The sequence below is a fragment of the Mya arenaria genome, chromosome 5 (assembly GCF_026914265.1).
Source record: "Mya arenaria isolate MELC-2E11 chromosome 5, ASM2691426v1".
NCBI lineage: Eukaryota > Metazoa > Mollusca > Bivalvia > Myida > Myidae > Mya > Mya arenaria.
This window is the reverse complement of record NC_069126.1, coordinates 71,040,356-71,064,992: the sequence shown is the minus strand read 5'-3', so window position 1 is coordinate 71,064,992 and position 24,637 is coordinate 71,040,356. Positions and strand designations below refer to the sequence as shown.

The following is a 24,637-nucleotide window of genomic DNA, read 5'->3' as shown; positions in this document are numbered from 1 at the left end:
GTGAAAGGATGTCTCGCCTGTCAATTGGGCAATGAATTCAACCATTGAGTCATTACGCGGAGTGGTTCACTGATTCCACACCGGTGTTCTCTACAGTAACTACTATGGGAATGTAGTAACATGCTAACAATGAGCATAAATAAAACAAACACGGGTTTCTTAATTTAAAAACGACTTTTTTTGATATGAAATTATGTTTAAAGGCTACACACTACCATTACAATTGCCGGTACATTTCTATGTAACAATAAACATATTTGACAATAATTCAATTTTTTTTTAGCGAGAGCTTGACTCTTTATCCTAAAACTTCACATTGTCCGACTTAACATTCTATCCAGAACTACCTCCACTTAGCAACAGTCAATGTTTTTCATCTCCATAGGTTAAAGCTGCACTATCACAGATTTACCATTTTTACAACTTTTTTATTTCTTGGCTTGGAAAGAGCATTTTTTTGCGTAAATATCCTCAAACCCATGGTATAAGATATTAGATCTTAGATTTTCATATTTCCGTTCGAAATTTAATGTTTTATAGCCTAAACGAAAAATGCATAAAACATCATTTTTTAACTGAAATATAAATATCTGCAATCTATTTTTTATCAGCAATCTTATTTAACTGGATTCCATGGATTTTCGCAAAAATTTGCTCGTTCCAAGACAAAAAACAAAACAAAAAAAACAACATGTCAAAACGTTCAATTTTTGAGAGTGCAGCTTTAACGGATAAATGTAGAAAGGAAATTACAGTTTAGGAACATTTTTACTAGATTATTGACATTTTGTTATTAACAGGGTATTCGTAATATAACGATATATCAAATGTGACAACAGCATAGTTTTGATAGAGATATTTGCCTACATAGGACGAAGCTATGATAAAGACATTAAAACACAGAGGAGCGTACATTGGCTGGTTGGTCATGACCAGTAGATAAAGCCTTTTTGATTATAAGGTCAGTTGGACTAAGGTGAAAGGTGTGATTGCTTATCATCACCGTCAGCTGAAAATCGTTTTCCGATTATTATATGAAAAACGCTTAGGCCTCAAACTAGGTAGGCAGGTTGGTCAGGACAATGATGTGAACTTAATTGATTTTGTAGTCAGTGGATCAAAGGTCGAGGTCGTGGTGACCTTCAGTTAAAAGTCGATTTACATTTAATAGCTTTTGCTCAGGGTCCTAAAACTTGTTAGAATGATTGGTCATGGTCAGCAGGTGATCTATGATAATTTTGAGATCAGTGTATCAAAGGTCAAGTTGGTAGTGAACGTTAGCTGAAAATCGGTTTCTGATCAATAACTAAAGAACGCTATGGCCAAGGGATCTCAATCTTTGCTGTTAGGTTAGTCATGACCAACATATGAACCCTTGTGCTTTTGAAGTCAGTGGGTCAAATGTCAAGGTCGTTGTGACCGTAGGCTGAAACAGGTCTGTATTAAACAACGAACCGAAGCTTGGATTGATAATGAAGTATACTAAGGACAGGGATAAAGCTTTTTTTTATACATTTAAAAGAAACCAAACGGATGAAAACTTATGCACATTTAGAAAATTGAGAAATAAGGCTCAGACTTGTATTGCAAACGCTTAAAAGAATGATTTTAAGAATACCCTTGAAAACAGCAAAAATGACTCAAATTATTTGTGAAATAGCCTTAAACAGTTAGGTTTACCATCCAAGAAAAGCCAGTCTTCATATAATATTAGTTTAAATTAGGGATGCAAACGAATGGCGAAATTGATATAATTCAAATATTCGGTAATTCTTTCGATCGAATATTCGAATACTATAATGAACCATTGAGAATTGTAGTAAACAGTTATTCACTATAGAAATAGCCGTGACCCTGTAAACCTTCTTTGTCGTATTTACCGTTCCACAAAGAGCCTCTGCCTCTGATTTTCCCCATTTTCAGAATATATCCCAAGAAAAAGCTATACATTTAAACAAAATATCGAATTATTTCTATTCATCTGCGTTCATATTTGTAAACAATGCAAAATAAAATTGTGGAATTTTGTATTTCCCGGTTAAATGACGATATGTACCAACGTGGGACTTGCAGCCTCGTTCTGGGATTGATGTTTACGAAACATATTTATAGAAAACGAAACTATGGCCAAACGTCGATTTTGACTTTTGTATTGTACATCAATACAGGACATATATCCTTCAATACTAAACCATACAGTTACGATCAAGGAAAGAGCGTTATATCGAAACATGGAAAACAGTTTAAAACACATAACTAGCACATGTCCCTTATATCATCAAGGCGATTTGAGCAATATCGCTAGGCTTGATTAGCAGTAAAGACAAAACATTGGTATAAAGGCCGAACCTTTTAATCTTTAATTGGCATGATCATTTAAATGTCACTAGACTTACCGCCACTAAATGCAAAATTACGGGGACTGTTTATAGTTCCCGACGATATATCAGATATGACGCGTGTATAGTGTCATCAAGTTCACACATCTGGCATTAGAGGTCAATCGTTGTAAAAACAAGACAGTCGAAGAAAACAGTTGTAGACAAAAAGGTTATTAATGTACTAATTCAACAAAAATATCGATTATTCGAATACCGATTTTGACATTCGAATACCGAACGTTCGGTCGAATATTCCGAATATTCGTTTGCATCCCTAGTTTAATTATACTTGATGAAATTTGCTTTGATAAATTACAAGTTGCATAAAAAATAGTTCATTTTACTCGTCCGTTGCTCTTATACTTGTTGAAACATTTCCAAAGTTTGTTAGTACGTTTGGTAGTAACTTCGTTTTTAATTTTATTTGTCTAAAGTCGTTCGACCTATTGTCTTTCCATTGTAACTGAATGTAAAGTAATAAGATACCTGAATAGATAGTCTTAGCTCCAACCAGGCCACGGGTCTGGATGGCATCCAATCTCGTTTTGTTAAGGAATCCGCACATTGCGTTGCAAACTCTCTCAATATCATACATTATTAATTTGTCAATTATACATGGTGTAGTGCCAGACGACCTGAAGTCTGCACGAGTTGTCCCTTTTTTTAAGAAAAAATGACAAAACAGACGTGGGAAATTATCGCACTGTCTCCATTCTAAGTATCATTTCTAAGGTCATAGAAAAGGTCATTTATAATTAAAGATTATCGTACAATAAATGAACTTCTTTTTAACTAACAATCCGGTTTTAGGCGCATATTCTCTACTGAGAATTGCTTATACACTTGACAGACTATATACACTTTAACATGGATAAAAGAAATCTCGTCGGCATGGTAATGGTTGACCTACAGAAAGCATTTGATACAGACAATCGTGTTATACGCTTTATGAAAATTGCAGGCATTGGCCTTACAGAGTTCGTTATTAGACGGTTTTCTGTCTATTTGTCCGCAAGGCAGCAGTTAGTTGAGGTTTCGGGAACGTTTTCTTCCCAGGCCAGTGTAACATGTGGTATGCCTCAAGGATACATATTAGGTCCTCTCCTTTCTTTAATATATGTGAACGACATGCCAGCTGTTTGTAGGCATAAGTTGCTACTTTATGCTGATGATTCTGCCATTTTATTGTCTAGTAAACATAAAGACGAGATGGAGTCAACTCTAAGCTATGAACTTGGATTTGTTAGTGAGTGGCTCATCTGCAACAAACAGTCATTACACCTTGGTAAAACTATACTATTTTGGTCAAACCAGAGGCTTAAATCTTAAACTTAATGTCACTTGTAATGCTGTTCCCACTGAGTATAGGGACTCGGTTAAATACTTAGGTGCAACCATTGATAAGAGTTCTTTCGATGTTATGGTTTTGTCTATCATCAAGAGAGCTAATGCAAGATTAAAGTTTCTGTATAGAAAGCGTGATTTCCTTACCCAGCATATCAAGAACTTGCTGGTATTTCCCTTATTCAGTGCCATTTCGATTTTACCTCAACTGTTTGGTTGTATTCTCTTACCCAAGATATGAGAAACAAGCTACCTACAGGTTATCCACAGGTTACCCAATATAAACTAATAAGATTTGATTTTAATTTAGATTCTGGAGCCCATATTGATAAAAAGCATTTCTCCTGTCTTAATTGGTTACCTGTGGCAAAACAATTTGACTTGACCACTCCCGTTCATGTTTTTAAGGTATCTTCTAAAACCGCTCCTTCCTATATGGTGAACCATTTTATCCCTGCTAGTTCTGCTCACAAATATATCACTTCGTTTAGAGTGACCGTTTCAGCTAGTCATAATAATATATAATAAAGTACATTTATCGATAGTGGTCGCTTTACCTTCCCTTAGGATAAGAGTTTTGGTAAGAAGTCCTTTGCCTATCGTGGTTGTTCATTGTGGAATGAGTTGTCACAAGACATAAGGATTTGAAAATATTAAATTAATTTTAAACCATAACGTGTTTCCAGTTATGTGACGTATCCGTTTGACCGTAAGACCTTGCTAAATTATTAAAAGAAAACAAGGATTATACTCAAAAAAATAAAATAGAAATTATTTCACATTGCATTTAAAGTCATCACTCAAACTAACAGTACGACAGAAAGACGCTTGTACTAACGAACGTGCGGTGAACGTTCATGAGGAGGTAGTGATGCAGTTAAGGTTTGGTTTGAGCTATATTTTATGCGGAGAATTTTCTGTCGAAATGTCTATTTATCAGGACAATGCCCTTTAATGGTCTTGTAGGAGTCTTGGACACTTACAAATATCAGAGATGTCCTTTTCACCGTTTTTCAACTTGTATTTACCAGCTGGTTTAACCAACATATATTAAACACACAAATAGACAGTCCAAAAAGATTTAGTATAAAATGTCTAAATGTTCTTAGGAGTAAAACAAAATTCCACCCTAAAAATTTCCACCAACATGCACAACCACCGTCAGGAGTCTGACCAACCTTTTAAGTCGCGTATTAAGCGCATACATATAATTGGATGTTTTTTTTAAACAAAATTGCAGTTGATCATCTAATAATGTTAATTGTGTGTTTCATAGGAAATTGTTTTCATCATAAAAAGCAATTTTAACCAGAAACATAATATTTTGTCTGGTTAATAAACTTTCCATAGGGTCAACGTAACACAATTACATCGCTGAGTGGTCAGTATTTGTTCATTTACATTGAACGACCGATAGTCAGCTGACTATTATAACAACTTTGAATTAACCAATGTTATAACTATTGCGTAGTCAATAGTTATTGAGGAAATAATTTCCCGCCTTATTAAATATAATCAAACATGAACTATAAAGGAGATGGGAATAGCGTATAACAAACAAGCCTTGTTGCTAACTGAAACATGAGTTCTTAATCTGGATTTGCCAAACTCTAAACATTACTATGATCCGAATTAGATGTTATACAGTGTATATATATCATTTATAATCGTCTAAGTATACTTTTGAATACAACTCCTTGCCGAAAATATGGCATAGGCATCTATCAGGAAGGTGATGACATCCTCATGAATAAACGTGTCTAAGTTCTGTTTTACAGTTGGCATTACTGACGTGACGTTATCTCCCGCCACCGACCCTTTCAACGTGACAGAGAATACCCCAACAACACTGGAGTGCCAAACATCGGGCGGGTTACCGGCAGCCTCTGTCAGATGGTTCATCCAAAGGTCAGGCCAGGTGCAGGACGTAACGTCGCTCTCCACAAACACGTATAAAGAGATGGATGACCTCAACGTGACGCAGAGCTCACTTAACTTCACCCCGGTTAAAGTTGATCAGGATGGCCAGATATACTGTTCAGCAAACAATGTGGGAGTAGAAAGGAATTCCAATAAGTCGTCTATTAATGTTTTATGTGAGTGTTAAAGATTCACTCTTACTCCCATATAAGATTTACCACAATTAATACGAATGTTTTGATATACCAAAAAGGATGAACAAATGTCGAAAACAATGAAGAATACCAAGTTTAATTCAAAGAAAGGTGCAGAAAACAGTGTATTTCTACCGTACTAGATAATCGAAGTAAATCTAGCATTCACCATTCATTGATTATATTTTGCGTATTCAGCTATTAAAGTCACAGTTACAGTCTTGTCATCAGTAATTAAAATTTCTTTAATTTCATTATTTAAGAAGTAGTAAAAGGTAAATCATAAAAAATATGTTTGTCATGTATGTGTATGTAATGATTTTGAATAAATGTGCTACTGTAAATTTTATATATTACCTGTAAAAGCTGACCAGATTTCAACATTAAAGTTAAAACGAATTCCAAAAAAGTCGTATATTCATTTGTATTCGATTTAAAACTAGTAATATATTGACCAGCCTTAAAATGCCTCATATAAAATATGACTTTAAATATGGCGGTCAAATAAATTGCAAATCAATCATTGTGGTGGAAAGGGATTCCTCAAAGCCATCCATTAATTTTTCATGATAGTAAATTTACTATAACTGATCATCCCGATTTACCAAGAAAGAGAAATATTACTTATATTAAGACGAACACTTATTCATATATAATGAAAACGAGGCTTGTCAAAAAACATTAAATATAAATACCAGAAGGGTTTCCTCAAAACGACTAGCATCAACATTCTTAAATGATTGTTTTTAAGCTTTCATAGTATTTTGTTCTACAAGTTCAGTTTGACCCACTACTTTGAAAAAAAGAACATACAAGAATACTCATTTAAAAGTGCATGACCTGCCAACTCTAACTTATTTAACACTTAAGCAGAGACATACGTCAGGGATCCAAAATTGGTCTAAAATCTTATGCGATCATCGGAAATATCGGCCAAGCCTTTTCAAAGAATTTTCGATTATGCATTAAACTTCATAAACATGATTTATCTGAATGGTATAAATGATTTTTGGCACAATACCAAATGATTTTCACTGTTGGGTTACATTATTTTTACTAAACGTGCCCACAACATTTGTGTAAACCATCTAAGTCTATGTTCTAAAATACATCTATGTTGTATTCCAACAGATTAATAAAGCTTATGCATTTAGCTCAGCAAGTTCTGGCTGTCGATAGGGCCGCAGGCACCTGCCTTGGATTTAAGATTTTGTGACAGAGTGTACACAAACGATGCCTTGGTATTTTTTCTCAAGTTTTTAATATAATCATATTCTGCGAAACCTTTCTCTATATGGGACAAGCTTCTAGTCATTATCGAAGATCCTACCAAGTTTGAAAAAAACATTGAACGTCCATTCCGTAAATGATATGATTAGGATTCATATATTTCAGACGGACCTGACAGACCGTTGTGCAAAACGAACAACCTCAACATTACTTCAGTATTGAAGGTTATTATTGGTACCACATTCACCATCTCCTGCACAGTTGACAGTAATCCATCGCCATATTCTTACCAGTGGTCACCTTCCGGAGGGAGCAGTCAACAGTTAGGCTTCACAGACATTCAGAGGATAAAGAACGGAGAGTACACACTTCAGGTTTTGAACAGAATGCCTGTCACTGGGAGTAGCAGTCCAGTCAATGGCAGTAACACGACGTCTTTTACAGTAGATGTTTTGTGTAAGAAGACTATTTAAAGTGTATTGAAATATCCATGGACGTGTATTTTGCATATTTTCTTTCGAAAGTCTTACGTAAGCTGAGTTTCATCCACCTTTAGAGCTTGACTAGACAGTCCTTATAACATGTAGTGAGGTATACAAATGTAGAAATGCATAAATGTTAAGTTTTTATTTTTGAATCAAAAAATGAATATTTAGTGTTTAAAAATTTAAGTATACAATATTTGAGTCCACACCGCTCACAATCACATACTCCGTTGACGTTAACAATTGTACCAAAGACAATGCTGTCAATCGACTGTGAATTGCAACGTTTACTGATATGCTGATTTACACATTGCATCAACTGGCATTATACTTGAAACTCATTTGCATCTCAATTCAATGCTATATATACACGACGAAGTTTTATTGCACAATCTGCAAGCTCGTCAATATTATTGTTGCATTCAACATCTTTATTATCTGAACGGGCGGGATAATTTTGAAAGAACGGCCTATACTCAATATTTCAAGAAAAAAACAGTTGTTCACAGATTGATTAACTACATGCATGTTCACAAAAGATCGTATATACTGCCACAAAATTAAAAACAATTCGAGTATTCCTATCCAACGCTATAAGTTTATTTCAAACATATGTGACATTTGATACGACGCTTTTCGTCAAAGTAGCTACAGTTTTTGATCGATGTTCAATGACAGATTCCTATTAATGTTTAACACATTATTTGAAATGCCGACCTATATAGAAATAGTGAAGAAATATCTTTAAAACCTAAGAAAAAGTGTATTTTAATGGAACGTTATATTAGTTGCCCTTTTATTTTGAGTTTATTCGGAAATACTTAACAAATACTTTCTGTCTCAATATCGAAAGTTAAGAACAATGCAAGAGGACGAAAATATTAAACACTGAACGATATTGGTGAGAAAATATATGGAGACAATTCTTTATTTGTTTTATTAATATTGAAACATACATAAACATTTTCTTACCTTGAGTCATTTGGTCAAAATGGAATATTTTATGTAAAATTTCACCTACTATAGAGATATTTAGTAAGGTAAAACAATTAAATTTAATTTAAAAAAAAATGTAAGAACAGTCTAGTGTTGTTTCTGGGTCCGTATAAAAACTGTTTCAAAAGTTATTATTACAAAGAAATGAATGTAATTGTATATACACCAAATTTGCGACGGTTTAAACGGTTTATTACGGTTGCAATGAAATGACGTCGATCAATCAGATTGCAGGAATTTCATCATCGTTTCAGATATTTGTGTTTTATATGGTAACGCATGTTTATTTGGCATTAAACTGAAACCAAAATATCTTTGTTAATGTTATGATAAAGGCCTTTGTATAGTTTTTCGTACCGATTACTGGGCCGCTTTTCGAAAATTCGAGCAAGCTATTAGGCCGAAATTCACACTGACTGAAGTAGAAGTTATTTAAAATAGGTAAATAAAGTGTATGTTGCATTTCGCAGTTCCCCCTGCTGTGCCAACCATACGCATGAGCGGTAAAGATGTCACAGGTACCGTCAAGGTCATCGACGGTAAAAGCAAGGCATTCAACTGCAGCACAGAGAGTAACCCTGTCAGTAACTACAGCTGGACGTACCCAAAAGGCTTTAGTTTTAATAACATCTTGCAAGTGAACAACTTTCAGTCAAGCTCCCACAACGGCGATTACACGTGTCACGTTCGGAACCGAATGGAACCATCGTTTGGTGATTCAAAAGAAAATGTTTCCAGGACAACTGTATCTGTCGATGTTTTGTGTAAGTAGAAAACAGTAGAGTCGTATATTGAAAAGTAAGCTTGAGAAATAATTGACAATTTATTATATATACCTCCGTAAAAAATGAATTGAAAAATAATAATTCATTGCTTAATAACTAAAGCTTTTGGGGCTTATAAGTCGATAAACATTCGTTATTTCCTTATTAGTGGTAATATTTACACATTTGCACTATGCTACTGTTATCTTAATGCTCACAGAACAACTTCCAATTCAGAATTTCAGTTAAGGTGTCCGCATTTAGCCTTTAAATAATGTATTTCGCGTGTAACTTGGTCCATTGGCTATATAATATGTAGAATTTTTTAAGTGATTATTTAGTGGTTTCTGACATGATATAAAAAAAAACAATACCTTTCAATTCACAAAAATAAATGCAAACAATGTATAATCATTCCTCTTACTTTATCAATATATCATTTCTATCATCTGAATGGAATAACGGTTTCTATTCATGTTACTTTGGTTCCCACAACCGTGCATGTTTTCCATAAACGGGCAGATTTTCACAAATGGGCAGATTTCTAACCGAAACGACGTCTACGGTACTGAAAACATACTTTAGATACCAGAAGTTAGTTGTATGCACAAGTAAACTCATTAAAGGTGCTGAAGCCAATTAAGTCCGACGACATCACGAATAAATCATTTCCATAATAAACCAAACTTGGCTTGTCCTATTATATGTTGTTACACTTCTGTGCAAATACAAATGTAGGACGTCAATTTCCTATTAGTTCCTGCTTTACGTTTGTGATATCTTTCAAACAGGATAATCTTTCTCAAAGCAGGAAATTCCAAAATACACAATACCCGAGTCATTCTTGAAATATATAGACGTTTTTGTATGTTTGTTTTTCTAGGTGACTGTCGTTTGGGTTTGTCTTGTATTATTACACAGCGGTCTTTTCTTGAATTTTGGACTACTGGACTTGTCCCTGTAGTTTACATTGTATTATCGAGATATAGACGTCTTCTGAATATAAGTGGTAACCCGTTCTTGGTAAAATCCTGGGTTTCACCGGCGTTATATTGGTTAATTTACAAAAATATTGATTAAATGCAGTTGCTTTAGGGCCTTCCTCAGAGTGAAAGTGATTGGGTAAGAACAATAATTAAAACGTTTTAAAAGTTCATGTTTTATGAAGTTTTGAGAAACGATTTTTTTCGGGATTAAAACATACATTCTTTTTGACATGTTTAGGAAAGTAAGGAGTTGACCAAATTGAAGTCGAAGATTTTATCAGATTTTTATTATGGATAAAAAAGCATTCACATTTTTTTGTTGGAAAATTCCGTCTACATCATTATTTCTGTGTGTGTCAAAATTTCACAGACCACCTTATCACAATTTCTTATTGGTTCTTGACGATATCTTTTTAAATAAGAAACATGTTCAATACAATAATGAACAATAGTGTATAACATTCATTTGCTGGTTATTAAAATACAAATATCTTTCTTAAAACAGCTGTAATCACCACAAAGCTCAATACATTGTTGATTGGGTACTTCGTTTTGAAACAAAAACATATCGTAGTAAGAAAAATTACCGGACAAATGTAATTGCTTTTTAATTGGAAATCTTATAAAATCTTCCTTTATGAAATTTGCTCAAATCCTACTTACAGCAACACATGTTGCAACGGATATTTGAATTATGCTTGGAAAATAAAACTAAAAATAAATTGAATTTTTTAACATTTTTAGTTTTGGTGCTTCAAAAGTCTTTGGCACGGGGAATGCCCTTAATGAATTGTTTGTAACTAGGCAACTCTGACACTACATCTTTATATTTTTTAAAACAACTTTAAGTATTTGAAATGATCAATGGATTTCACATACAATATACATCATGTTATCAGTTTAATTATTAAAACGTACTAGATTTCGATGCGTATTTCAACACAGCCTTGCTTAAATAAAATAGTTCTGTATTTTGTATCATCCGAACTTAAAACGGACTATACACCATTTTTTTTTCTCTAACGAATCTCAGGACAATTATTTCATAAAATGTTATACTCTTTGATATCATAATTGTAAAAAAAATACCAAAATGTAAATTGTTTTTAGTCGGAGACCGAGTTCGAACCGGTGTCGCCCAAATTGCAGTCCAGCGTTGTATCCACTCTGCTACGACGGCTTACCCTAAGCAGTTGCAATATTTAAGCTATATAGCTAACTTGATAATATCACGTGATAACATCGACTAGCCATTAACGCATAAGGAATGTATTCTAATAGGTAGACATACCAAGTAATCTTTTTTAATGGAAAAATACGAAAAACTGCAAAAAAAAATATTTTTTTGTAAACTATGTGGTACTTTAGTTAGTAAGTTTCAATGCATCGATACCAAGTTTATGTAAAATTTCGACAATTGTCTTTTTTTCGCTATTTCACCATACAAATTACAAAGAGCAGCCCCTTTATGATCTTGAAGGTGTATTTACCTAAAATCATGGTACTTGGTCAGTCCCAATTGGCTTGAACATGTTTGTTTTAAGAAGTCCATTCAATTGTAGCACACCAACTTGTCTGGGTCTTCAACAAGCTACCGGATATTGTTCCAATCCCGGGATGACAGTCAGACAGTGTCTCTGCATTGGATGCTTGCCATTTTACATGCTAACAGTAATCTAAGGTTAAAAAACGAATTCAAACAAAACAATCTTTTGAAGCCTTTATCTGCGAAAAATGAGCAACCAGAAACGAAGGAAATTTACAGCAACGAAACGCAAGTAGAAGGGAATTTATTTGTTCAAACATAAAATAAGAAGGTCAAATACAACTATTTGCAATAAATGTATTGCCTGAAAGTTTATGAAAAGAGAGAAAACGCTTTGAAATGATTTGTTTATTGGAAATAAAAGTTTAATGTGTGACGTCAGGTTTAAAGTTAACTTTATCGAAAACGAGGTTACCTCATTTGGACTCAAAATCACAAAGTGCGCCACATGTATATGATTTTGTTTTCATAAGAAATTGCTTTATTTGCATTTACAGTCTACATTAGAGTAGCAACTTACAGCTTTTAAACCTATTATGCATGTATACATATAAAAAAGAGCTTAATCAAACCTTAAGCTGCCTTTATTATATTATATGTTTATATATTTATAATAATATTTATTGTATATATCATAAGTTAATACCAATTGTCTTTGTCACCATTGGTTCGCTTGGTGTTCCCTAATACAACACATTAAGAGAACATAACAAAATGAACCTGACAAAATGTGCAAGTTTATCGATAAACATTTAATTGAAAAAGTGAACAAAAAAAACAAATAAACTTCATCCCTGAACTAAAAGACGGCAAAGAAGTCTGACCCTAAGTATGATTGTATAATATAGTGTACTATAGTTAACAATATCGATTGTTTGTTTTAGTTGAATAACTCATAAATCCATTTACATAAAAGTAGCATAAGTCTTGTTTACTCAATAATACAGTATAAACTAAAGGGACAATCCCAGAAGACAAACATTCAAATTTCAAGCATGAAAAAACTCTGATGAGTCGACAATTATGTACCGTATGTCCATGTATATTACTTTTTGTCCAATATTTATCACACTTTATTCTTTGTACATACACTTCTTATTACACGTTTAACTTAAATTATACATTTTCCGCGTTCAAGATACTTTAAGTCAAAATTAAATAATTAAAACGATACCCCAAATTATTCCAATTACAAACATAAAATAAATCTAAGAGTAAGGTGCTAGTACCGGTAAGGAAGCTTAGTTGTTAAGATAAATACCAGTTTGTTTGTAAGCGAAGATCGAACTTCGGTTTTCAGTGTTTACGGAATACAGATGGATATATTTAGAACAACAATTTGACCATCATTGCTTATAGCTTTTAAGTAGACACAACAAACTAAGACCTTGCATAACGATGGTGCAGCGTTATGCTTTGCGACATAAACGCGCGAATTTTACAATATATAAGTTATTGCTTATTCTCAAATTGACCACTGCATCCCCTATCCAAGACTCTCTTATTTATTTTACCTTTTTTATTTTACGTGAAACTTGATTGATTATGATCGGAGGTTTTATTTATTTGATAATACAAAACTTTTTTCTGTCGTTTGAAAACATAATGGTAGCAAATATGTGTGTTTTCCTGCCTTTATGACAGAGACCAGCCCTGTTTCACTTCCCATTAGGTGTATATTAATATATTTCGTCTTTATTGAAACAAGACTATTTTCCCAATGGAAGAATGAAAGGAATATAGATAAATACAAAACACTCACATCCTCCGGATAAAATAACGAAGTATTGGTCTGATTGTTGTAGATGTTGAACGTCAGGGCCAAGTGGAAGGTACATCGAAATAACCAGCGATTCGTTATAGCATGTTTTAATCTGCGATGACTTTTCCATACGTGTAAACAATCTGTTACACAATGTTGTGCGAAGACAGGCAAACAAGCCTGTGTTAATGTAATATGAGTATTTATTATTGTTTTATTTTATGAATCACATGTAAGCATCACAATAATCAATTGCATTTATTCCAGAGTATGCTTTACTGCAGCAGCTTACACCATATTCTTTTAAATAAAAAAAACCCCGTTTCATTTCATTCTAAAGAATACCTTATACAGTTAAGAAACCGTTTCTCTCACTTTCATTTGACGTCCTATCACTCAATCAAAATATAACTCGGAAAGGCCTCGTTTGTTTCTCAGATCCACCTCGTCTACCGTTATTCAAATACGAAACTATCACTGGCTCAGTCATCAACGACAACACTATTGCCATTGTCCTTGGAGACGAAGCGTCAGTGGCATGTGAAGCCCACGCCAACCCGGCTCCCCATACCTACACCTGGTCTGGATCACAGACAAACGGCCAGCTGTTGTCCCTTAGCAGCTTTAATGTTAACACCACGGTCGAGTGCACGGCGTACAACACAATGACGGAAACAAACGAAAGTCCTACTGATATGAGCAATTATTCCACTTTGCAAATAAATGTCTGGCGTACGTATGTATTGTTAAATTTTGAGGAAATATCTTTAATATAAGTACTACTGTATGAATGAGTATGCGTCATTGCCCCCGAAAATAACTTTTTATGTTTATACAATATGTATTCGACGTTGCTAAATACGTATAATATTAATGACTATGTTTTGTCTTTAGGACCTCCACAAAGTGTTACATTACAATACCATTATGGTTTAAATGGATCCATGAGTATAAAAAAAGAACTGAAGGTACTAGCCAGCGAGGCCTTCTGGTTGTCGTGTACGGCGGATAGTTCTCCTTCGTCTACGTACACATGGTCAGGCCACCCTTCTTCACGGGCGGGAATCTTCAATGTAACAGGAGGTCTAACAACAAGCCAGTCGGTGTCTTGCCTTGCGGAAAACTACATGCAGACGACGTACAAAGGCACGGTGCGCGGGAACACGTCAGCTGCACTACACATTGATGTCTTGTGTAATGTGAAATTCGTTTTAGAATTATAATATTACAACTGTAGTTCATGTTGCATTCAGTCTAAGCAGCTAACCTTGTGCATAATTCACTATTCCTCAATGCTACCGAGAGTTTGTCATATTTTAAAAACAGATCGTCTATAACTCTATAGTTTAATGTCATTTGATACATTTTGCTTTTACTAGTAACAACAAAATATGTTCTGTTTTAACGAGCACAAACACAGGTTTTTAATTCATTACATGATAATACATATTTAACTGTTGATTAATCAATTTATGTTATGTGCAGAGAAATCTCTCATAGATTAGGAAATAGCGAGGTGTTGGTTAAATTAAATTCCTGGCATTTTATATAGCAAGTATTGGTTTACGTAAATACTAAGTAAAGCTTAGTTACAAAAACCGTACAGCATGCAAACAATGTCTAAACAAGCTCAACTATTTTCATTTATTTGAACAGCATTAATATCTCAGTTTGGATTAAAAAAGAGTGTCCCGTATGCGCAGAATATGTTTATTGTTGTTGAGAAACGCTACCGTACGTGTGCGTGAACGTGTGGGCTTTTTTTTCTTGGGAACCAAGCATGTAAATATACAGGACACATGCCAAATTTGTCCTTTATTCAGATGTGAGCAGGTTCATATATTGTTAATGGTAATAACATATATTTATGATATTTTGTAAACGACTTTTAAAGTAATACCGTTTGTAATTTGTTTGTTGCACGGGTAGCTAAACGAACAAGTACAGGAGGGAGAATAGGGAGTTTTGTAGCCTCGTTAAACAACGACTGTAATTTAGGTTTAACAATAACCTGAACAGATGTATAGGCAAATTATTGTCAGTATTAGCAATATATCACTATAATTGCTATCTTGCTTTGTAAAGTCTTGTTACTATAAGCATGTAACTCCCTCAACTCGTCCCTTTCTAGGGTTTATTTATTTATCATATGAAAGATTTTTACCTTCTGCTTCTATTGGACTTTTTAATAAATATAAATGCAGGTGCTCGTACGATAAACAAGAAACAGCAATTAGAAATGGAATATGATAAAAAAAATGTGCTTTAAAACGTTTGTCTAAAATTAATTGAATTTAGAAACGTCACGTTATGGTTATTTTTAAAATCGATGACAACGTGATATTTCGTGTTCTTTTGTCACATTCTATTCAATCTAATCTATATAATAGAGAATACTAGATTAGTGCCGTAGACGGAGGAAGTTGATCTAACAAGGCAGAATAATTTATCGGGTGAGCCGAAGCCAAACCCAATAAATTCCTAGCCGATCAAGATAAACATTCTCTATCAACGGCACTTACCTAGTTTTCAATTTATCCTATAACTTTGTTTATTAAACACGATAAAAGTCTTAAGATTACCAAGTAACTTTAAAGAAGGGGTACAACATTGTATTCCTTGTTGACATTGGCACGCTAGGTAACTATGTTTAAATGTGCCAAAAAGTTCTCAAAAACTGATCAATTTAATTAAATACGTTTAAAGCCAAAGCAATTGCGTTTTAAGACGTCAGTATAAATTCAAAACATTAAAGCGTTTTAGTTAAGTCACCAAACAGTATATAATCATGTTACAATAATTCCGCAAGTCAGCGACCAAACAGGTCGTGGTTAAAGCACGAGTGTTTACAAACAATCGCCACATGTTCCATGGATTTAATTCATGTTGATATTAAAGAATAAATGTTGGATGTTGGATGTCAACATGTTAAGCAGATAATTTGGTTAAAGGCTATTGCTTATGAATAACAAGTAGTATATGGAATGAAACGAATACACATTGAAAATTAAGTAAAAATATACTTAACGTTTGCGTTGGCAGCTTATTTCACTTTATAATCATATGAAATAATTCTTTTGTAAGAAATATAAAGACAATTGATGCATTAAAACGAACATAATAGGAATTTTCCATGAAGGTCCAGAGTCGTGTTAATGCTCAAATATGTCTACAATCTTACATATAAAAAGGTTAAAGGAATGAAGATATTCTTAAATGTTTAATATTATTTTGTAACTGAATGTCCAAGTCTTCGTTGAATATTTCAGATGGCCCGAAAACGGGCAATCTGCAGAACGTTAGTAAAGTCCGCGGCGAAAGCTTTGTTTACAAGTGTTTGTACACACCGGGCAACCCTCCAGCTGTTGACTTTGAGTGGACGAGGTCCGAAACAGGCATCTCGTGGGCCAAACAGATTACACAAAACTTAACAATTCCAAATGTGCAGCGTCTTGACGAGGCCAGTTACACATGCAAGGTGTCCAGTGTTCTCCGGCCAACGTTGACATCTGCGACGACCACCCAGTTTGACACTGCAACATTTTATCTCGATATTCTTTGTGAGTATATTTTCATCATAACGACATGGGCATTATGGTCAAAGCTGGTTAAACCATATATATTTAGCGGCTGCTTAAGATCGTATGGGATTTACACAAACTATGTGTGTTAATTGATTCTTTTGAATCATGACAAATAAACTAACTCGAGATACTTAATAAGTGTAATCATAATCTGGAAGAAAAAAAACACAAGTTTGTGAAGGCCAGCATTGGTTTCTTATCCAAAAAACTATGTAAAACTGTAGATCACTTACAACACCAATCATGTTTGATATTTGTATACCACTGTCGGTTGTATGCAACATTTTTATTTATATCTATTATAATATTTAAAAACATGTTTTAAACGATTGATGTGAGGCATGTAAATGCATTAAAATGTGTTTTTAGAAACTGTTGCAAGCGTTGGACTTAGACTTAAAAATGATTGCCCTTAATCACAATTCAAATATACATGAAATAGTCACTAAATTATATACATCATACATCATGAAATATTCATTAAGGATTTTATAGTAGAACTTATACTCAAATTATCTCTAAATAAGGAAAACCATAAAGTATTAACCCCAAAAAGTGATCAAGCAGTGAATAAATTATTTTATCTGATTGGTACAAAAATGTGCAATTCACTATATATTTCCAGACAAATAAATTGTCCCTTTTCACTCAATAATAAAGCCTCTATGTATTTTCAAAGATCTAATACATGAATGATAATTTTCCTGTTTAGTTACTCACAATATTTAATGTATAATAGTTGAGATATCTCTCTGGCCTTGACACTAGAATGTAAACAAAGGCCTAAATATAATTCTCCAATGGTCTCTTTCAATTTATAAACATAAATTAATATTCACACCACCTTTTTAAAATCAGAAAAAAAACGAAACAAATAGGATTAACTTAAACGGAAAAAGTAAAATGTATAAAAATACAATGAGAACGTTTCATGTAAGGTCACATAACCTCTTAAATATTGAAATATTCTAAATAATAAAGGTTAGAGCAAAACTGAATCCATCGTCGGCAACCATGGTACTTTCTTCCGTTACACTTCATACATACCGTGGGACAATTGATTGACACAATCTCGTTTTAATGAGGCAGGTTTCCAATGAATTCGCATTTTACACTCAAATATTATTCAATAACTTATTAGTGTCAGTAGCCTCCGTGGCCGTGTGGTCTTGACTACTGCCATCTATTATTGTACTGAGAAGGCGGACCCCGTTCAACTCCGTCAATCGGCAGAATATTTTTCAACCGTTAAGCATCTGGTTCTTTGCAGAACCAATGAAACTGCCTCATTAATCATTCATGGTTACGAGATTTTCTTAGCCAAATTGCCCACGATACACATCAACGAATAGCGAAGTGTGTATCGAAGGTATCCGACGATGAACTGAAACAGGTCTTGAAGTCTTGTCTAATTTCTTTAAAAGCGTTATTTATAAAGATATACAAGCCACACTTAAAATTAACAAAGCTTGTAGACTAGTTCAAATAATAAATGAACATATTAAATTACTTTCGATGTTCTTAAGAACATATATGTGAAGTTATTGAACTTGATTTTTTAACATAGTGTAATACTTCAATCTAGGACTGTTGGTGTAAGTAATACTATTCAAAAATAAAGGTGACCCAACAAAACCTGAAAGCTATCGACCTATTACTTTTCTTAGTTGTATGAGGAAATTGTTTACTTGCGTAATAAATAATAGATTAAAGTATTATGTCGAATCCAATAATGTTATACATGAATGTCAGGCAGGTTTTAGAGCTGGTTTCTCGACATCAGATCACATGTTTGTCATAAACCGCATTAAACAAGCTTTTGACACTGTCTGGCGTGAAGGACTTTGGGTGAAACTTTCAAACTGCAATAAAAACGTCAAATGTTAAACTCTCATTACAGATATGTACAGCAATATCAAATCCAGTGTTACAGTTAATTAGAATTGTTAAATTATTTCCCAATAAATATAGGTTTCAGACAGGGGGGAAATCTTTCGCCACTTTTGTTTTTCTTGTTTTTGAACGATTTACACGAGTATTTTATCAGTAACAATATAGACAGCAGGGTACAATTAATCCAGACCATATTCAAAAATTTCAAAATTTCATAAAAATATCCATTATTCTATATGCTGACGATACAGATATTATGTCTGGGACTCCAGGTTTACAAAATGTACTCGATGCATAAGCTCAATATTGCGATTCGTGGAAACTAACAGTTAATATATCAAAGACTAAAATACTAGTATTTGGAAAAGCAAGACCGGTTACAATTAATCTTTTCAGCTGACAAGCCAAAACGATATAGTAAATAAATATAAATACCTCGGTATATACGTTAGTAGGACCGATTGTTTTCAAAAAAGCAAGGTAGTTATTGCAAACCAGGCTACTAGAACATTAAAGTTTACTACGGAACGCTAATCGCCTCTCCTTGCCAATAGACTTACCAATTGAAATCTTTAATAAAACTGTGAAACCAATACTGCTTTATAGAGCGGAGATTTGGAGCTATGGCAAAAATGATGTTTTAGAAAGAGTTCAACTTCGATTCCTTAAATTCGATATATTTTAAAGCTAAAGTGATCTACTCCAAATTATATGGTCTATGGTGAAACCGGGGTAATGCCGCTTTTAGTTGATATAGAAGATAAAATGACTGCCTTCTGGACAAAATTATTAACCAATACTGATATCAATATAAGGAAACACTCGTCTATGATATATTATAGTATATATAATTATTCATTCCACAATAGTGAGCAAGTATTAAAAAGAAAATGTCCATGGCCCCACCATCTAAGACATATTTTAAGTAAATTTGGACTAAGCAATGTATGGGAAAGCCAAAACTTTGTGAATAAAAAATGGCTGAAGGCAACGGTGAAGCAAAGCTTTAAAGATCTTTTTTTAAATGAATGGTTTAGTCTGACTGAAACTTCCAATAAAACCGCGTTTTACATAATATTTCAAACAAAATTCGGCATTGAGCCATACATTTTAAATCAACCGACTAAAACATTTTTAGTTAAATTCAGAACAAGAAACCATCTACTCCCAACTGGTAGCTGGAATAGAACGCCTTTAAATAAAAAGGTTTGTAGAAATTGCGATAAATTAGGCGATGAATTCCATCATATTTTTGAGTGTAATATCTTTTATGAAAAAATATTTGAAACCCTACTTTTACAGACACCCTAATATTTTCAAACTAGAGAAATACCCGGAATAAAATATAGATGTTTAACTTTATACTGTTTGTTAAAGCAATTTTATTAAAAACAATATACTTGTAGTTGTAATACCATGCCTGTTGACATATACAAAATTTGAGCCATATTGTTTCTAATTACCATGAAATGTTATTGACACTCCATTTATTCATTTATGTATGTGACAAAAATGTAACCAAATTAATTACACTGGCAATTTACTATTAATGAAATACATTTTCAAACGATTGTAATGTAAGAAATCAATGTATGTATGTATGCATTTCCCTCGCTCGCCTTTGTGATATTTATTATATTATATTACCTCGTTTATCCATGTTTGTATTGGAATTAGTGAAATAAAGGAAACTTGACTTGACTTGACTTGATGATGTCAAACACAAGCACTCATTATGAAATGGAGAGTAATTGCCAGAAATGTTTTCAAATAATGGCCCATAATTATAGGATTAAACCATTCAAATCACAGCTTTTATTGAACTGGGCAACTGCTGAATCATCTAAATTTAGACTATTTCTCAAAAATAAAAGGAAGAAAATACTATTTCAAATACACGAACTAAGTTATTATTTCTCCTTAATGGTAAAACTCAAGAACTTATATAAATTAAGCATCAACTATGGTAAAAGGCAACAACATATAGCAAAATCATGTAAATTAAATAATGTCTTTATACTAAAATAAAAGCAAACACAATTTGCGCAGGCAAGAACAATGTGAAAGGAGGAGTTACATGGCTTGTATTTATGCTTTTATTTATTATTTTAAAAAAGATAATGTTTCAATTAAGAAAATATTATTCCTTATAGAAAATTATGAAGTATTATGCAATAATGTTAGGTTAAATCCTATTTTTACAACACAACTTTATTTAAAAACATCCGCGCAATCGTGAAGTAGGTCACCCCTTCCCGGACACATACCCGCCAAAAGGTTTTAAGTTATTGCATTACATGAATTACACGAGGCCTACAATGTATCAACTAATTATAGTGAAAAACAACTAAGTATATGCTACAATGACTGTTGCTGGAACAGCAAAAATGAATATTGCATTCGAATAAATAAGGTATCAAACAGATTAAAGCTTAACGCTCAAGTGACATTGACAATACAAATGAGTGAAGAATGAACTGATTTCTTTCAAACTCTTTTCAGACAAAGGTACACCAAAACATTCCGTATGGTGGGCACATTTTGTTGGCATGTTGATTTTTAGGAATGTTACCTTTTTCTTTACTTTGTGCAAAAAGTAAGCCTTTGATCTAAAACGTCCGATTCTCAATACATCGTGTACTTAAAATTTTAATTTCAATAATTTTTTTTCAAATATATAGAACAGCCTTAAAAAAGGCTGACATTTTTAATTTGTTAAAATCTGCAAAAAACGGAAATTTGACGCATTATTCTGTTTTCAACCTTTTTTGATGCACTTCAATACACAGACACTATATTGTTTTAGAAATCAAGATACAAGTTCAGACACTTAACATTTGATTATATACTTGGTATTTTTGGAATGGAAAATAACCTAGGATGAAGTGTTTTTAGATTTTAAAATATGGCCTTATGTTGATGGAGTTGTGAATGAAATGTTTGTTTAAATTTGGATTTTTGAATTCTTGTTTTCTTATTATGACTTTTGTGCTCTTATACAAGTTATCGTTTGAGGTTTCAAATTAGTCTTATAACCATCTGCTTTAAGACTTACAAACCAAATGATAAAAAAATATCCTCATTTAAAAAAACCCGTCTACCTTCACTTGAACTCAGAGGTAAATATAGCTCACTTTAGCGTCACATGAAACGCATACCACGCAAACAAACAGTACAAAAAGAGGGCGATGGTTATTATTTAAAGGTTAATTTTAAAAACATGTCGTGCAACACAATAGTTTAAACAGTCAACATATTATTTGTCGATTGTAATTGCTTTTTAGATGGGGCAGAAAACTTGATGTTACAACTCAACAACGTTTCCCACAATTCTGAAGAAGTTGATGAACATTCATCAAACGAAATGGAATGTTTCCTAGAAAGTGATCCCGGGTCGGATATGGCCCTTACAAAAGACGGTAAAACGATAATCGCAATATCTGGTGTACATAAACTAACACATGTACTACAGGCTGAATGTTCCGACACTGGAGTGTATACGTGTTCAGGATACAATCAGTATGGAGCAGCGGATAACGCGTCAGTGCACTTATTCGTAAAATGTAAGTAATAATGCTAATATATAATCTGTTTCGAGATTGTTCGGCACGGCGTGTAATCAAGATGTTGTTGAAAGAGGTTATGTCTGAAATGTTTCAGCTAGTCTTTCACTGCAATATTAATTTCCGTAGGCTTGTTCAAAACGATTAGCAGATTGAAAGCGATTTATTATCTTATTTTTTTTGTTTTAACACATACATCACCCCTCGTACGTCTGAAACTTTCGTCTAGTACATGGTATTAAACCCCAGATCCAACAATAACAAATAAACGTTTCACATAAGTCTGTTTAACATGAAAACCAAGCGTTATACAATTAAAATATACAAATTCTAATACCGAACAATCAGTTGAGACAGACTTAAAGATATATTGATAAGAAAAGACAATTGTCAACTGAAATCCAGGTTCTGGTAAAAATCTCGCGAGCGGTAATTATTAGCATAAATATTGATTTTTAAGCATAATAACAGATAATGTATATACTCAATGCATAATACACTTATAATTAATGCTGCCTTAATCCGTCCAACGTTTTCGGTTTTCATTTCGTTTTCGTATCGGAAAACCTTAATAGAAGTTGGATTGTTTTTTGTTTTCGTTTTTTTTTGTTGTTCCCTTATAAATAAAACTTGTTATAATGCAAGTTTTTATGCTTTTTTAATATACTTTAAATCTACACTTACTAAGGGAACAAAAAGGTTTAAGTTAAATAACAAAATCATTTACCCTTTTAATCACAACTTATGCTTGCGTATCTAATGCAAACTAATCTGCATTATACTCCGCATTTATGCGAAATATATCACTTTTTAGATAATGATACACAACATATAATTTAACCAAGAGCAGAGATAAGGCAATATAGTCGCCTTTGAAACATTATTATGAGAAAATATGAATATTAGAGCACGATTAAAAATCATATGTTGACCAAAATGTTTTTGATCTTTGTATTATATATGCAAATCTGTTTTAATGATCGCTCCATACATGTCGTTTATAAAATTGATATGTAGTTTTTCTACAAACAAACATAAATATAGCATGTTTGCTATGTTATTCCTAAATTGAATATGTATGAAAATATTATGTATGACTGTGTAAATGTGTGTACATGTGTATTGTATGAATGTTTATATGGGTATCCTAGTGATACGTGTCATCGTTTATACCTTGAACTGTAGCTTTACAAAACCATTTATTTTTCTATTTTCATTTTCTACATTGATTTCATTTTTTTTCTTGAATTATGTCTGAAAAGTATGGAATTTATGGAAAACTTCATTTTGCGAGACAATTGGTCTTTCGAAATGATTCACTTGTTAACATATGTAAACAATAAGTATCACAATATGCACCTTAAACACTAAAGGACTTGGACATAAACTTAAACGCTTACAGGTATTTAAATATTTAGAAGATAAATCTTATGACATTATATTTTTACAAGAATCTCACTCCGATATATTAACAAGCCTATCCTGGAAACAAGACTGGACAGGTCACTCATTCTTTAGTGGACTCAAATCAAATAAAGAAGGCGTTGCCTTTCTTGTAAACAAACAATCAAACATTGAGTGTTCAAATTTTAATGAGTTAATAGTAGGTCGTTTAATAACACTCGATATGAAAGTAAATAGCAAAGATGTGACTCTTGTTAATTTTTTTGGCAAAATGATAACAATACTTTTGTATTTGACATCATTGAAAATTTTGTAGCTAGCAATAGTGGAAAAAATATAATGATAGGCGGTGACTTCAACACTGTGCTCAATCCTTTAATTGACAAACGAAATGGTAGATCAGATACGAATAAAAAATGTCAAATTGTACTTAACAAACATATGTCTAATTTCAACATGGTCGATATTTTGCGCGAAAATAACCCCAATTTGCACCAATACACCTGGCATTCCAATACAAAACCAATCATTTATTCCCGTTTAGACTATTTTCTTATTTCTGAATATTTACGTAACACTATCCCT

The 24,637-nt window shown here is 33.0% G+C and overlaps 1 protein-coding gene across 1 annotated transcript in view; it reads left to right on the top strand.

The window, feature by feature from the left end:
• The window catches only part of LOC128236148 (uncharacterized), an 80,967-nt gene that overhangs the window by 37,045 nt on the left and 19,285 nt on the right, over positions 1-24,637 (top strand). The window contains exons 3-9 of the mRNA XM_052951018.1: positions 5,504-5,821; positions 7,235-7,525; positions 9,021-9,314; positions 14,047-14,340; positions 14,503-14,802; positions 16,878-17,168; positions 22,370-22,648. Coding sequence (XP_052806978.1) covers positions 5,504-5,821; positions 7,235-7,525; positions 9,021-9,314; positions 14,047-14,340; positions 14,503-14,802; positions 16,878-17,168; positions 22,370-22,648 — 2,067 coding nt within the window. The remainder of the gene's footprint in view (positions 1-5,503; positions 5,822-7,234; positions 7,526-9,020; positions 9,315-14,046; positions 14,341-14,502; positions 14,803-16,877; positions 17,169-22,369; positions 22,649-24,637) is intronic.